We start from the raw sequence: 13997 nt of genomic DNA on the forward strand, positions 1-13997 counted from the left end.
CAGCCAAGGGAGCTGCCGGGTAATGTGAGGTTTGCAGTTTGGTTTAATAGTAATGATTAAAAACATTATCGCGTTAATCCCAGGCTAGGTTAATAGACTAGGTTAATTTGTGTCTGTGAATCACTTCCTAAGGTCTGAAAAATGTGACATAATGCTGTATATTACCCAGACTATGGAGGTGTCCCAAATGCACTCGGTTTCCTATATAGTGCATTACTTCCCATAGGGCTCTCGTCAAAAGCAGTGCACTATGTAGAGAATATGGTGCATTTTACACACACATTATCACTGCTACTTTATATCAAACACAGACTAAATTGGTGTGTTTGTCTATTCCTGTTGTGTGTGTGTGTATATATGTGTGTGTGTGCATGTGTGTGTGCGTGCGACGTGTCCTCTCTCAGCAGTACAGAGACAGTTACCTGACAGGCTGGCTTGATGAAACATTCGCTGAGAGATAAGAATAGCTAGCTGCCCCATGGGAGTTAAATACTTTGGTTTAATATCTTTGATGTCTTTCAAGAGATTTTTTAAAAGTTTGCAGGTAAAAGCCTGTCAAATAATTCTGCAACAGCGATGAACTGATTAAACTTCCTCATCTCAAGTTTCATGTCTATCAGACGTGTTGATACAAAATGGGAATCATGAGATGTTGGTGTGTCAGCTCATCTCCAGCCAATGTTTTAAATACCTTTTGATGGGGATAGAGAGAGACAGAGAGGAGAGATGACATTTGGGGTTTGTCAAATAATCTTAAAATTAATAAACTAACTGTAAGTGCCTCTGGATAAGAGTGTCTGCTAAATGACTCAAATGTCAAATGTAATCTCCAGCCGAAGAGTATAGCGTTGACTCACCTCGACTTCGATACACTCATTGAGTTTCTTGCACGTGGCAGAGATGGTCTCAGTGGTGCCAAACTCAAAGTACCACAACTTGTTCTTCATTCTGTAAACCAAACAGGAAGGAGCAGGAAGATGAGGAGAGAAAGTGTCATCAGGGGTCCTCCTGCAGTGGAGGACCCCTGGTGAGGTGGAGGTGTGATGTATTTCTATTATTCAGTGATGGCAGAATCTGTCAAGCCTATGGCACGTGGAATGTGAAATGTATGCACATATTGTAGTTGTCCTAGACTCTATGAGTCATACCTGGTGGGAAATTGAAAACAACAACTTTTGACAGGTATCTGTCACATTTTCTGTAATGTGGCAGCAGGTAGCCTAGTGGTGGCAGGTAGCCTAGTGGTGGCAGGTAGCCTAGTGGTGGCAGGTAGTCTAGTGGTGGCAGGTAGCCTAGTGGTGGCAGGTAGCCTAGTGGTGGCAGTTAGCCTAGTGGTGGCAGGTAGTCTAGTGGTGGCAGGTAGCCTAGTGGTGGCAGGTAGCCTAGTGGTGGCAGGTAGCCTAGTGGTGGCAGGTAGTCTAGTGGTGGCAGTTAGCCTTGTGGTGGCAGGTAGCCTAGTGGTGGCAGGTAGCCTAGTGGTGGCAGTTAGCTTAGTGGTGGCAGGTAGCCTAGTGGTTAGAGTGTTGGACTAATAACTGGAAGCTTACAAGATGAAATCCCTGAGCTGACAAGGTAAAAATCTATTGTTCTGACCCCGAACAAGGCACTGTTCCTAGCCTCTCATTGAAAACAATAATTTGTTCTTAACTGACTTGCCTGGTAAAATAAAAATGCGAGGATCAACGAAGTGCTGCTAACCCAGCCCAAAGCCCAAACTCAACTAGGGGACAGTATTTCATTTTCAGAGCAATGAAGCACAAAGGACAACAACATGCCCAGTCACTTTAGTGCTGCTTTGACATTGCGACAATAAACACATTTTCGCTTCAGTACCCCTATGCCAAGGCTGGCATGACAACAATGACTTTGGGTGTGGAACGGCGCCCGAGGCTACCATAAGATCATGTTTAATGTTTTTCCCCCCTGATTCAAAAACATGCCAACAACCTTGAGCCTAACAAAGTTGAACTTCTGCCCTGGAGTTTGGTTTGTCAGAGGTGAACTGCTTGGCATTTTTAAAATGTAGATGTATCACTTTTTCTGTGATTTACACTAGTAACAAAGACACATACAAAGGGGATATGCACATCCCAAACACACTACCTTCAGAAAAACCTGTTCTGGGCAAAACAAACTGTAGCTAAAGAAATAAAAGGCCTGCCCACAGTCCAATGCTTCTCTACAGTGATGTATTTCTGCCCACAGTCCAATGCTTCTCTACAGTGATGTATTTCTGCCCACAGTCCAATGCTTCTCTACAGTGATGTATTTCTGCCCAGAGTCCAATGCTTCTCTACAGCGATGTATTTCTGCCCACAGTCCAATGCTTCTCTACAGTGATGTATTTCTGCCCACAGTCCAATGCTTCTCTACAGCGATGTATTTCTGCCCACAGTCCAATGCTTCTCTACAGCGATGTATTTCTGCCCACAGTCCAATGCTTCTCTACAGTGATGTATTTCTGCCCACAGTCCAATGCTTCTCTACAGTGATGTATTTCTGCCCACAGTCCAATGCTTCTCTACAGCGATGTATTTCTGCCCACAGTCCAATGCTTCTCTACAGTGATGTATTTCTGCCCACAGTCCAATGCTTCTCTACAGTGATGTATTTCTGCCCACAGTCCAATGCTTCTCTACAGCGATGTATTTCTGCCCACAGTCCAATGCTTCTCTACAGTGATGTATTTCTGCCCACAGTCCAATGCTTCTCTACAGTGATGTATTTCTGCCCACAGTCCAATGCTTCTCTACAGCGATGTATTTCTGCCCACAGTCCAATGCTTCTCTACAGCGATGTATTTCTGCCCACAGTCCAATGCTTCTCTACAGCGATGTATTTCTGCCCACAGTCCAATGCTTCTCTACAGCGATGTATTTCTGCCCACAGTCCAATGCTTCTCTACAGTGATGTATTTCTGCCCACAGTCCAATGCTTCTCTACAGTGATGTATTTCTGCCCACAGTCCAATGCTTCTCTACAGCGATGTATTTCTGCCCACAGTCCAATGCTTCTCTACAGCGATGTATTTCTGCCCACAGTCCAATGCTTCTCTACAGCGATGTATTTCTGCCCACAGTCCAATGCTTCTCTACAGTGTTTTATTTCTGCACACAACAAAGATACATGTAAAAGAAGACAAAGGACCCAGGCTCCTGGCTGTCAACACAGCCTGGGTTCAATAGAGAGAGAGAGAGAGAGTTAAACTAAACATTATGGAAATGAACTGAACTGCAATTACATTGAACTAGATTTGATCATTGTTATTTCCTCCACTCTCTGATCAGTTTACAATATCCTTGTCCCCAGGGGAAAGAACTGCCTATCTAAGTGGGTCTGTATTGTAAAGACTTGGGACATACTGTTTTACTGAGCCCTGCTCTTCAATCTTTTCAACCTCCCCAGTCCTGGTGAAATAGTGATGGTCCAGAGAAAGCTCAGTGAGACAGACAGAGGGCAGAGTGTCTGCGGGTTTTCGCTCCTTCCTTGTACTTCATTGATGAATTAAGGTCACTGATTAGTAAGGAACTCCCCCCAGCTGGTTGTCTAGGGCTTAATTGAAAGGAAAAAACAAAATCCTGCAGACACTAGGCCCTCTATGGAATGAGTTGGACACCCTGCAGAAGTGTGAGTGTGTGTGTGTGCGCGAGAGAGACAGACATAGATAAAGGAGGACACACACCCAGACTCATTGGGCCCTATTGTTCCACTAGAATGTCTACCTCTCTTGTGATTTGCCTGTACTGTTTGATCACCGCCCTGGACTCACAAACAGACTGACAGACAGACAGACAGACAGACAAGGCTGTAAATCTCAGACTGCCAGAATCAGCCTTCAACCATTAACTGCATGGTCTTACACAATATGTGCACCTCTTCCTGTACAAACCCAGGCCAATGAAAGATCACCGCTCCTCTGGAAACGTGTTCTACTCACCAACGACAGTAAAAGACACAATTCTCTCACAGGTCAGTCTGGTCAAAACAAACAGTAATTTGTGTGTCCTTCTATGCTGCTGGTGGCTAACCAAAAGTCCTGGCCGTTTTACAGTGTGTTCCAGAAACATGGGGTTGCCTTGCTAATGCCGACAACATGGTTATTGGCAAAACAAGCTCTGTTGCCATGTGGGCATAGCAACCCTTCATGTAAGGCAGGAGCAGAGCAGGGCTCTCTAGACAGAAGACATCTATGGATACACATATTTCAGTAGAATAGGAATAAAGAAACAAACATTACGATGTGTCAATATTTTAAGTGAGAGATCTGCTAGGTACTTTCAGTAGGCCTATATATCCCACCAGTCGTCAACTGTAAATATCATTTATTTGAGTTGATACCTGCGCACTGTCCCTGGCTGCCCTATAATACTCCACTGTTACTTTAAGACCTTGTTCAATGTTCAGTCTTCCTCACACTCACCTCACTGTTCACTAGAAACTTTTGCTCTGTCAAATTAAAGGATTATGAGCATATTTAAGAACACAATTAGGCATGGTTTCAATTCTCAATGAGCCGAACTGCCTAACCTCATTAGCTAGTTTCCACTTGAGAAGCCCTGTAAAAATAGGATTAACTCAAATGTTTTTTTCTCTCCTGTGGACAGAGGAGTTTGACAGGGAGACAAAGCTACTGTACCACTACCACAATCCCTGCTCGTATCCCACTGAGCCTGGCTAAGAGCGGAGAAAAATCTTCAGAAATCTACAGAATAAAGCAGCATTGGCCTAGGCTCACAGCCTACTGGCACTACCCAGCTAGGACATTCAGTTCCTTGGAACATGTGGGAGCTTATGTTTTTGGTTTCCCATTGGTTCTGGGAACAAAGCTATACGATTCCTGACTGGGTAAAATCAACAACAACAAACAATGTAAGTTGCAGGGAGGTTTTGAGAAAGTTTTCCGGAGTGGTTTTATTATTCATTTCCTTAGATATTAATCATGCAAACATTTTTATTGTGGCACAGCATCAGTGAGAATTTAACCTATGATCTTTTCCCTGTCCATAGAATTAGTTCACTGTGCCACCAGGATGGAGCTAACATGACATGTTTTTAACTGATACAAAGCTGTTAATTTTAGTCTATTCAAACTGACCCCCTTTCAAAGGAAACAAGCATGCATTAAGATCAGGTGTTGCCATTTAGTGTGTGTGGCCAACACAACTGAACACACTTAACAAGATAGAGGCTAGAGAGAGTTTTGTAGACGCTGAGAACGGAATTTATGTTTATATATAGCTTCTTCGAACGTTACTAATGTTTTCTTGTTTTTTTTAGAAAGTTTTCTTAATGTGCTGAGAACATGACTTTAAATAGAACCATGAAGAAACCTTCAGAAAACGTTATGTAGCAGTACTGAAATTCCCACAGAAGTACGTTGTTTTTTAACGTTCTCTGAACGTACTGAGAACATTACTTTAAATAGAACCACGAGGAAACCTGTAGAAAATGTTATGCTGAAGTACTGAAATTGCCACCTAAGAATCATATGGTTCTCAGAACGTTCTGTGCTAGCTGGGTACCATGCACCATTTTCAGAACATTGTGGGATGGTTGTATACAAAATAAGCATAGGACGACCAAGCTCTCACCAAGTTCTGTCTGTTCTATGATATTGTTCCAGAACATTATGTGCTAGCTGGATAGTGGATAGGGGCCTTTTTTTGTGTGCAGCCTGATAAGAAAAGGTTTTTCATTTATATGCTTGAGAGTTGGGGCGGCAGGGTAGCCTAGTGGTTAGAGCGTTGGACTAGTAACCGGGAAGTTGCAAGTTCAAACCCCTGAGCTGACAAGGTACAAATCTGTCATTCTGCCCTTGAACAGGCACTGTTCCTAGGCCGTCATTGAAAATAAGAATTTGTTCTTAACTGACTTGCCTTAATTTAAAATAAAAAGCTCAATATGCAAGGCTGTGCTTGTCTGTCTGTAAAGCATGGGGCTGTGAGTTCACCGGTTCAAACTGTGCTAACTGTACCCCCAGGAAGCAAATTCTGATCAGTCTTCCTGATTGTAGCCCAGCCAAACACATTACCAACCAACGTTGATGGATGGATTCATATTTCATTAACGGAGGGAGGAGAATGTAGCCGCATGGGAGAGGAGAAAAAATAATACAGGTTTTATGTGGTTAAAAGAGTGGCTTCAAATTCAGAAAAGGCCTGGGGGCACGCACTCATCCATCTACCCACGCCCTGCCCCGTCTCTACCCTTCATGCCCCTAACAGGGTTGTGTCCCCCGACCCTCCCTCCTCCCTTCCCATTACACTCGCATCTGGCCCACCCCCTCAGAGTGATAACAATCTCTCCTAATCCCCTGTGAGAGTAGTGACCTGCTGACCTCCCCCTGCCCCCTCCTCCCTCCCCTCCCTGTATCTCCGGTACAGATCAGTCAAAGCTCATGGGCAGCAACATAAGCTTTTACACACACAATCCTGACTGAGATACAGGGCCTGACAGACAAACAGACAGGAGGAGACTGTGTGTGTATGGCTGCACCGTGGCTTGTGCTGCAACACCTAGAGATAGGAGGGGATGGGGGACGGGAGAAGGGGGTGCTGATAAATGAAGGTTAAATAAATAAAAATCTCAGTTTCAGATCATTGTCTTACACTGTCCTGATTGGTTGGGAGGTTAGGCTATTCAGGGAAGCCATTAATAACAATTTAAATGTTGTGTTGACACATTCCTTGTTAGGGTAAATCCCTGCCCAAGGGGTGATGCCATGCACCCATGGTTTTATAACCTCTGACCCTGGCTCCTTGCCGTAGACTACACTAACAGGTTCAGCCAATGACAGACAAGGTAGTTTTCAGCAGCAGACAGAGGGTCTGTAGGGGGAGAGGAGATGAGACGGTCTGTGGGGGTGAATTGTTAGATACTACTGCACTGTTGGAGCTAGGAACACAAGTATTTCTCTACACCCGCAATAACATCTGCTAAATATGTGTATGCGACCAATAAAATGTGATTGGATTTAGGGGGAGAAGAGAGGACAAGGTCTGTGGGGGAGAGGAGGTCTGTGGGATGAGAGGAGAAGGTCTGTGGGGGAAAGGAGGTCTGTGGGATGAGAGGAGAAGGTCTGTGGGGGAGAGGAGGTCTGTGGGATGAGAGGAGAAGGTCTGTGGGGAGAGGAGGTCTGTGGGATGAGAGGAGAAGGTCTGCAGGTGAAGAGGAGAGGACAGTCCTTTACACTGATCTGAGACTAGGCAACACACAGTGATCTGACACACATACTGTATAAAGGGATGCAGATGCACACATACACACACACACACACAGACTAAGAGATCTAACACAGAAACATTAGCTATAAAGACAGTGTATGATCTCAGAGTCCTAAAAATAATTACGCCATATGATTTGAGCTTGCTTGTCAGAGATGAGAGCTACTGTCTGGCAGGAAGTCAGCACCAGCCAACAGAGAGGACTGTGGGTATATTTATCTTTTGCACCACAGGAACACAACAGCAGGACATGACAGGTTCAAACGGATCAAACAACCACTAACACACAGTTAGACACACACACATACAGTAGACGCACACACTTACTGTCGACGCACACACATACTGTAAGCACACACTTACTACATGCACAGAGAGCAGGAGCACTACCATGAGAGGCAGACAGACTCCCTTTCTGCTCATCTCACATAGCCAGGCAGATTACATTGATTGAACTTGATTAATCAATGTGAAAATAACGAAGCAAAGCCCCGATTAGCTTGAGAATAATTCATATTGACAGCAGCTTGAACTGCAGCACAGATCCGGATCTGGGTCAGTGCTCTCCACTCAGATGTTAAATGCTCTTGGAATGGTCCACTAACCATCTAGTCTACTACATTTGAACTATACAGTATATAACATTTCCATTGGTAAGAAAACTCTACTTCACTACCAGTCCAATGATTGGAGATGCCAAGAGAGGAGATGGGGGAAGTACGGTTTTACAAATGAGGGATGATCAAAGGATATCCCATCCCCTAGAGAAGGAGGAGCCCCATTAGCCCATTCTGGCAAGGAGAGTTCCATTCTCACACATGGGTGGGTGTCTCTCACGTCTCCTGTCAAAGCCCCTCTCCCCCCTCCTCTTTCTGTGGTGGCTGAATTGAAAGAGTGAACATATGTAACCTTTATTTAACTAGGCAAGTCAGTTAAGAACAAATTCCTATTTACAATGACGGCCTACCCCGGCCGAACCCGGACGAAGCTAGGCAAATTGTGCGCCGCCATATGGGACTCCCAATCATTGCCGGATGTGATATAGCCTGGATAAAATAATATCAAAAGTGAGACTCGGTCTTTCATTACACTCCTGGTTAAATGCAACCTAGCTGGCCTACCTGCCTCTCCTGTTATCTGCGTTGAAACCATTGGGCTTTAACCAAGACACTGCATTGTCATTATAATCAAACCAACAAAAACATCTAGAGATTCTTTCTTGTTTCTTACAGGGCAATCCAACACTTCCTAATCTACAACTTCCTCTCTCCACACGCACACACGCACACACACATGCACACTGGTAAAACTGGTAATGCTGGTACTGCTTGTGCTACTGGTAATACTGGTAGTGCTGGTGATGCCAGTAACAATGGTACTGCTTGTGCTACTGGTAATACTGGTACTACTGGTACTATAGTTAATACTGGTGCTATTGGTAATACTGGTACTACAGGTAATACTGGTGCTACTGGTACTACAGGTAATAATGGTACAACTGGTACTACAGGTAATACTGGTAATACTGGTACTATTGGTAATACTGGTGCTACTGGTAATACTGGTGCTACCAGTGCTACTGGTGCTACTGGTAATACTGGTGCTACCAGTGCTACAGGTAATACTGGTGCTACTGGTAATACTGGTGCTACTGGTGCTACCAGTGCTACTGTTACTACTGGTGCTATTGGTAATACTGGTGCTACTGGTATAACTGGTGCTACTGAACCTACTGGGTCTTTTGGTGCTACTGGTGCTACTGGTATAACTGATGCTACTGAAACTACGGGGTCTTTTGGTGCTACTGGTGCTACTGACACTACTGGGTCTTTTGGTAATACTGGTACTACTGGTGCTACTGGTAATACTGGTGCTACTGGTAATACTGGTAATACTGGTGCTACTGGTAATACTGGTGCTACTGGTAATACTGGTACTACTGGTGCTACTGGTAATACTGGTGCTACTGGTGCTACTGGAAAAACTGGTACTGCTGGTGCTACTGGTAGTACTGGTACTACTGGTATTACTGGTAATACTGGTGCTACTGGTAATACCGGTGCTACCGTTGCTACTGGTGCTACTGGTAATACTAGTGCTACCGGTGCTACTGGTAATACTAGTGCTACTGGTAATACTAGTGCTACTGGTGCTACAGGTAATACTGGTGCTACCGGTGCTACTGGTAATACTGGTGCTACTGGTAATACTAGTGCTACTGGTGCTACCGGTGCTACTGGTAATACTGGTGCTACTGGTAATACTAGTGCTACTGGTGCTACAGGTAATACTGGTGCTACTGGTAATACTCATGCTACTGGTAATACTAGTGCTACTGGTGCTACTGGTAATACTGATGCTACTGGTGCTACCGGTGCTACTGGTGCTACTGGTGCTACAGGTAATACTGGTGCTACCGGTGCTACTGGTAATACTGGTGCTACTGGTAATACTAGTGCTACTGGTGCTACTGTTAATACTTGTGCTACCGGTGCTACTGGTACTACCGGTGCTACTGGTAATACTGGTGCTACAGGTAATACTGGTAATACTGGTGCTACTGGAGCTACTGGTACCACTGGTAATAGTGGTACTACTGGTAATACTGGTGCTGTTGGTAATACTGGTGCTACTGGTATAACTGGTGCTACTGAAACTACTGGGTCTTTTGGTGCTACTGGTGCTACTGGTGCTACTGATACTATTGGGTCTTTTGGTGCTACTGGCACTACTGGTACTATTGGTATAACTGGTGCTACTGGTATAACTGGTGCTACTGGTATAACTGGTGCTACTGAAACTACTGGGTGTTTTGGTGCTACTGGTGCTACTGATACTACTGGGTCTTTTGGTGCTCCTGGTACTATTGGTAATACTGGTGCTACTGGTGCTACTGGTGCTACTGGTACTACTGGTGCTACTGGTAATACTGGTGTTACTGCTACTACTGGTAATACTGGTGCTACTGGTAATACTGGTACTACTGGTAATACTGGAAAACTGGAAAACTGGTAATACTGGTGCTACTGGTAGTACTGGTACTATTGGTATTACTGGTATTACTAGTGCTACTGGTACTACTAGTAATACTTGTGCTACCATTGCTACTGGTAATACTGGTGCTACCAGTGTTACTGGTGCTACTGGTAATACTGGTGCTACTGGTAATACTGGTGCTACTGGTTCTATTGGTAATACTGGTGCTACCGGTGCTACTGGTAATACTGGTGCTACTGGTGTTTCTGGTAATACTGGTGCTACTGGTAATACTGGTGCTATTGGTAATACTGGTGCTACTGGTGTTACTGGTAATACTGGTGCTATTGGTAATACTGGTGCTACCGGTGCTACTGGTAATACTGGTGCTACTGGTGTTACTGGTAATACTGGTGCTACTGGTGTTACTGGTAATACTGGTGCTACTGGTACTACTGGTGTTACTGGTTCCCGAGTGGCACAGCGGTCCCTGGTTTGAATCCAGGCTGTATCACAACCGGCCGTGATCGGGAGTCCCATAGGGCGGTGCACAACTGGCCCAGCGTCGTCCGGGTGTGGCCCGGGTAGGCCGTCATTGTAAATAAGAATTAGTTCTTAACTGACTTGCCTAGTTAAATAAATAAATACTGGTAATACTGGTACTACTGGGAATCATGCCTGCTGATGGCTGCTCCACTGAGTGTCAAATCTCACACGTTCCTCGCCTCCCAAAAAGTCCCACAAGGGTGACGGGGGCAGTGTGTGGAAATGTGTGTGTGACAGAGAGAACAAAACACTCAGGGAAGAGGGACCCCTTATGCCACTCACTCTGTATTCAGCCATGTCAAAGATCACTCATTGAGACCAAAGTGCCTAGTCTCTGATGAACTGTAGATCGAGAGCAACTGTCCTGTACCAATCAATATTTAATAAGGTAACAATTACAGACAGCCAGCCAGTCAGACAACCAGCCAGACAACCAGCCAGCCAGTCAGACAACCAGCCAGCCAGTCAGACAACCAGCCAGACAACCGGCCAGCCAGTCAGTCAGCCAGCCAGCCAGCCAGCCAGCCAGCCAGCCAGCCAGCCAGCCAGCCAGTCAGACAACCAGCCAGCCAGTCAGACAACCAGCCAGCCAGCCAGCCAGCCAGCCAGTCAGACAACCAGCCAGCCAGTCAGACAACCAGCCAGCCAGTCAGACAGCCAGCCCGCCAGTCAGACAGCCAGCCCGTCAGACAACCAGCCAGCCAGTCAGACAACCAGACAGCCAATCAGACAGCCAGTCAGACAACCAGCCAGCCAGTCAGACAACCAGCCAGCAAATCAGACAGCCAGCCAGTCAGACAATCAGTGACAGAGTCAACAGAGTCAACAGCATCACAGCATTGGTCTTTTTTGGAATAATTTTGGAATGTGTTTGTGTCCCAAATGGCACCCTATTCTCTGGGCAGGGCCCATAGGGCTATGGTCAAAAGTAGTGCACTAAATCAGGAATATGGTGTCATTTTTAAAGCCAAAACAGTGTCTATTTTATGTGACAAAATAACAATAACAAACAATAGCAGCAGGCTAACCCCTATCTCTCTCTCGCTCTCTCTATAATGTTTCAGTCAACCCAGTGCCTGAAATTGTTACAATAATCAGAGCAAAATCCTGATGCAGAAATAGCTTTTATTTGACTTCTAAAATTAGAATTAAACTTCGATAAAGATTAGGATGTGTCCTGCTAATCTCAAACTCTTGGTCTCAATGTGTTAGCCAGCATTAGACTATGGCAGTAAATCACCACTGTCTCAGTGTTAGATTAATATTATTTATTAAATATGCATGCATGCTGCTCCATTTCAACCTCCCATATGGCCTCTGTTGTCCCTTCCTATACCCCCTGGCGCACGGACTCACACGCACACATGCATGTGCACGCGCACAAACACACACACACAGGCCTCAAGGGCAACTGCAATCAAAGAGGACAGACAGACAGGCAACACTCTTCCTACTGCACTATCAAAAGCCCATACTGCTTTGGGCTATGTTATGTGTGCTTTTTACTGTGCATCTCAATGGAAAACATCAGTGAGCAGAGCAGGCATCAGGGGGGGATAAAGTCAAGCAAAGTCTGGAAATGAAAGAGATTAACATCAAAGGAGTTACGATGCACCGTAAAAGACCACTGGGATGGTGTATGTGTGTCTGTCTGTGTGTCTGTGTCTATGTCTGCGTGTGTGTGTGTGTGTGTGTGTGTGTCTGTGTCTGTGTCTGTGTCTGTGTCTGTGTCTGTGTCTGTGTGTGTGTGTGTGTGTGTGTGTGTGTGTATGTGTATGTGTGTGTGTGTGTGTGTGTGTGTGTGTAACAAGGGGTGGGAGATGCGAGATTTAATTTTTAATTTTTTGTTTTACATTTTCCCCACAGTATTTAGTACATACATCATGACATGACATCATTGTTTGCTGCCCATTAAGCTTGTCAACCTCCCAAATGATGTTCCTCTTTCCCTCAATTTCTGCAATTTGAAGACAGAATGAGACATGACTGAATTGAGACCAATGTTCCCTCTAATTATTTTTGGCACTAAGCAAATTTCAGGTCTGCTGAGAGCAAACTTGAACATTGTGAAAATTCTGTGCAACTTTCAGCATGTGTTTACTGTGAACACTGAGGCTGTACCTGTTTTAAGTTACAGTTAACAGTAGCCATGTAGGCTATTGTGGATATTTCATCCTAATGTAGCACTACAGTACCAGAGTGACCTACCATTTAAAAAAATTGAGAAAATGCATCCCACAACATTTTTACATGGAAATTCTATCATTCAGCCTACAGTAGCGGCCAATGTGTGGTGTTCAATGTAGGCCTACATTCCATGAGACTTTTGAAAAAAAAACATGCAGGGCTTGACAATAAGCTGTTTATCCACTTGTCCTTCAGACAAGGTGACTGAAAATGTTGTGTTGTTTGATGCAAGAAACCACTTTACAAAATAAAATGCATTATTATTGCATACCATTATTACAGAGAACCATGATACCCTCTGTCTATTGGCTACTTAGCTAAGTCAAGGCTGTCTCAAAATACAACACTGCCCCTTTAAGACAAAAAAACACCTCTTTACCTGACTTGCTTTTTAGAGATGTTTAGAAATGAACAAGTTTTATTCTTGTAGGAAGCAATCCCTCCCCTATTGCTGACTGCAAATTATCTATAACTGGGCTGATAATTCACTAACTAGCAAAGGATATGAACAAAATGTGCACACCTGGCAGCTGCCACTTTGATCTCAAAACAAGTGCACCTACTCACAACTGCTCTTGCTGTAAACACAGTCCAGTTCAAAGTAAATGGTATTGATCCATATATGGCAATGATCTATTTGCATATAGGCCTACTGCAGCTCTGATTGTTTATGCCTCACCGGTCTATGTAAAGTATGGGCTTAGTAGTGCATGTCAATGCAGTAGAATTCTACTCCGATACATTCTGCCTACAACAAAATCTCTTGCTTAGTTCACTTCGTTTCGGTATGTTGCATTAAAAGTGGATAATATTGCATTGATTCGATCACAATTGCCACAGTAAAGGGAAACGTTGATAGTGTTAACAGGGAAAAATCTAAAACAGTGGTCACCGACCTTGTCTGAGTCAAGATCACTTTGAGTCAAAATTCAAGCCAACCTCTACCGCTCAGATTTGTTTTTAACATGACTTAAAAAATGTAAGCCTATGCAACATTAACCAATTAAAAACAGTAATGCAGCAATTACGTTTTTGCAGTAAGCTATAGGCCCAATACATTATTAT

The 13997-nt window shown here is 44.4% G+C and overlaps 1 protein-coding gene across 2 annotated transcripts in view; it reads right to left on the bottom strand.

Moving 5' to 3' along the window:
* LOC110502101 (diacylglycerol kinase beta) overlaps window positions 1–13997 on the bottom strand; it is a 147053-nt gene that overhangs the window by 26263 nt on the left and 106793 nt on the right. For both annotated transcript variants that reach the window (XM_036959240.1, XM_036959239.1), the window contains one exon: window positions 858–948. In XM_036959240.1, the coding sequence (XP_036815135.1) occupies window positions 858–948 (91 nt within the window). The remainder of the gene's footprint in view (window positions 1–857; window positions 949–13997) is intronic.

Source organism: Oncorhynchus mykiss, chromosome 22 (genome assembly GCF_013265735.2).
Source record: "Oncorhynchus mykiss isolate Arlee chromosome 22, USDA_OmykA_1.1, whole genome shotgun sequence".
NCBI classification, from domain to species: domain Eukaryota; kingdom Metazoa; phylum Chordata; class Actinopteri; order Salmoniformes; family Salmonidae; genus Oncorhynchus; species Oncorhynchus mykiss.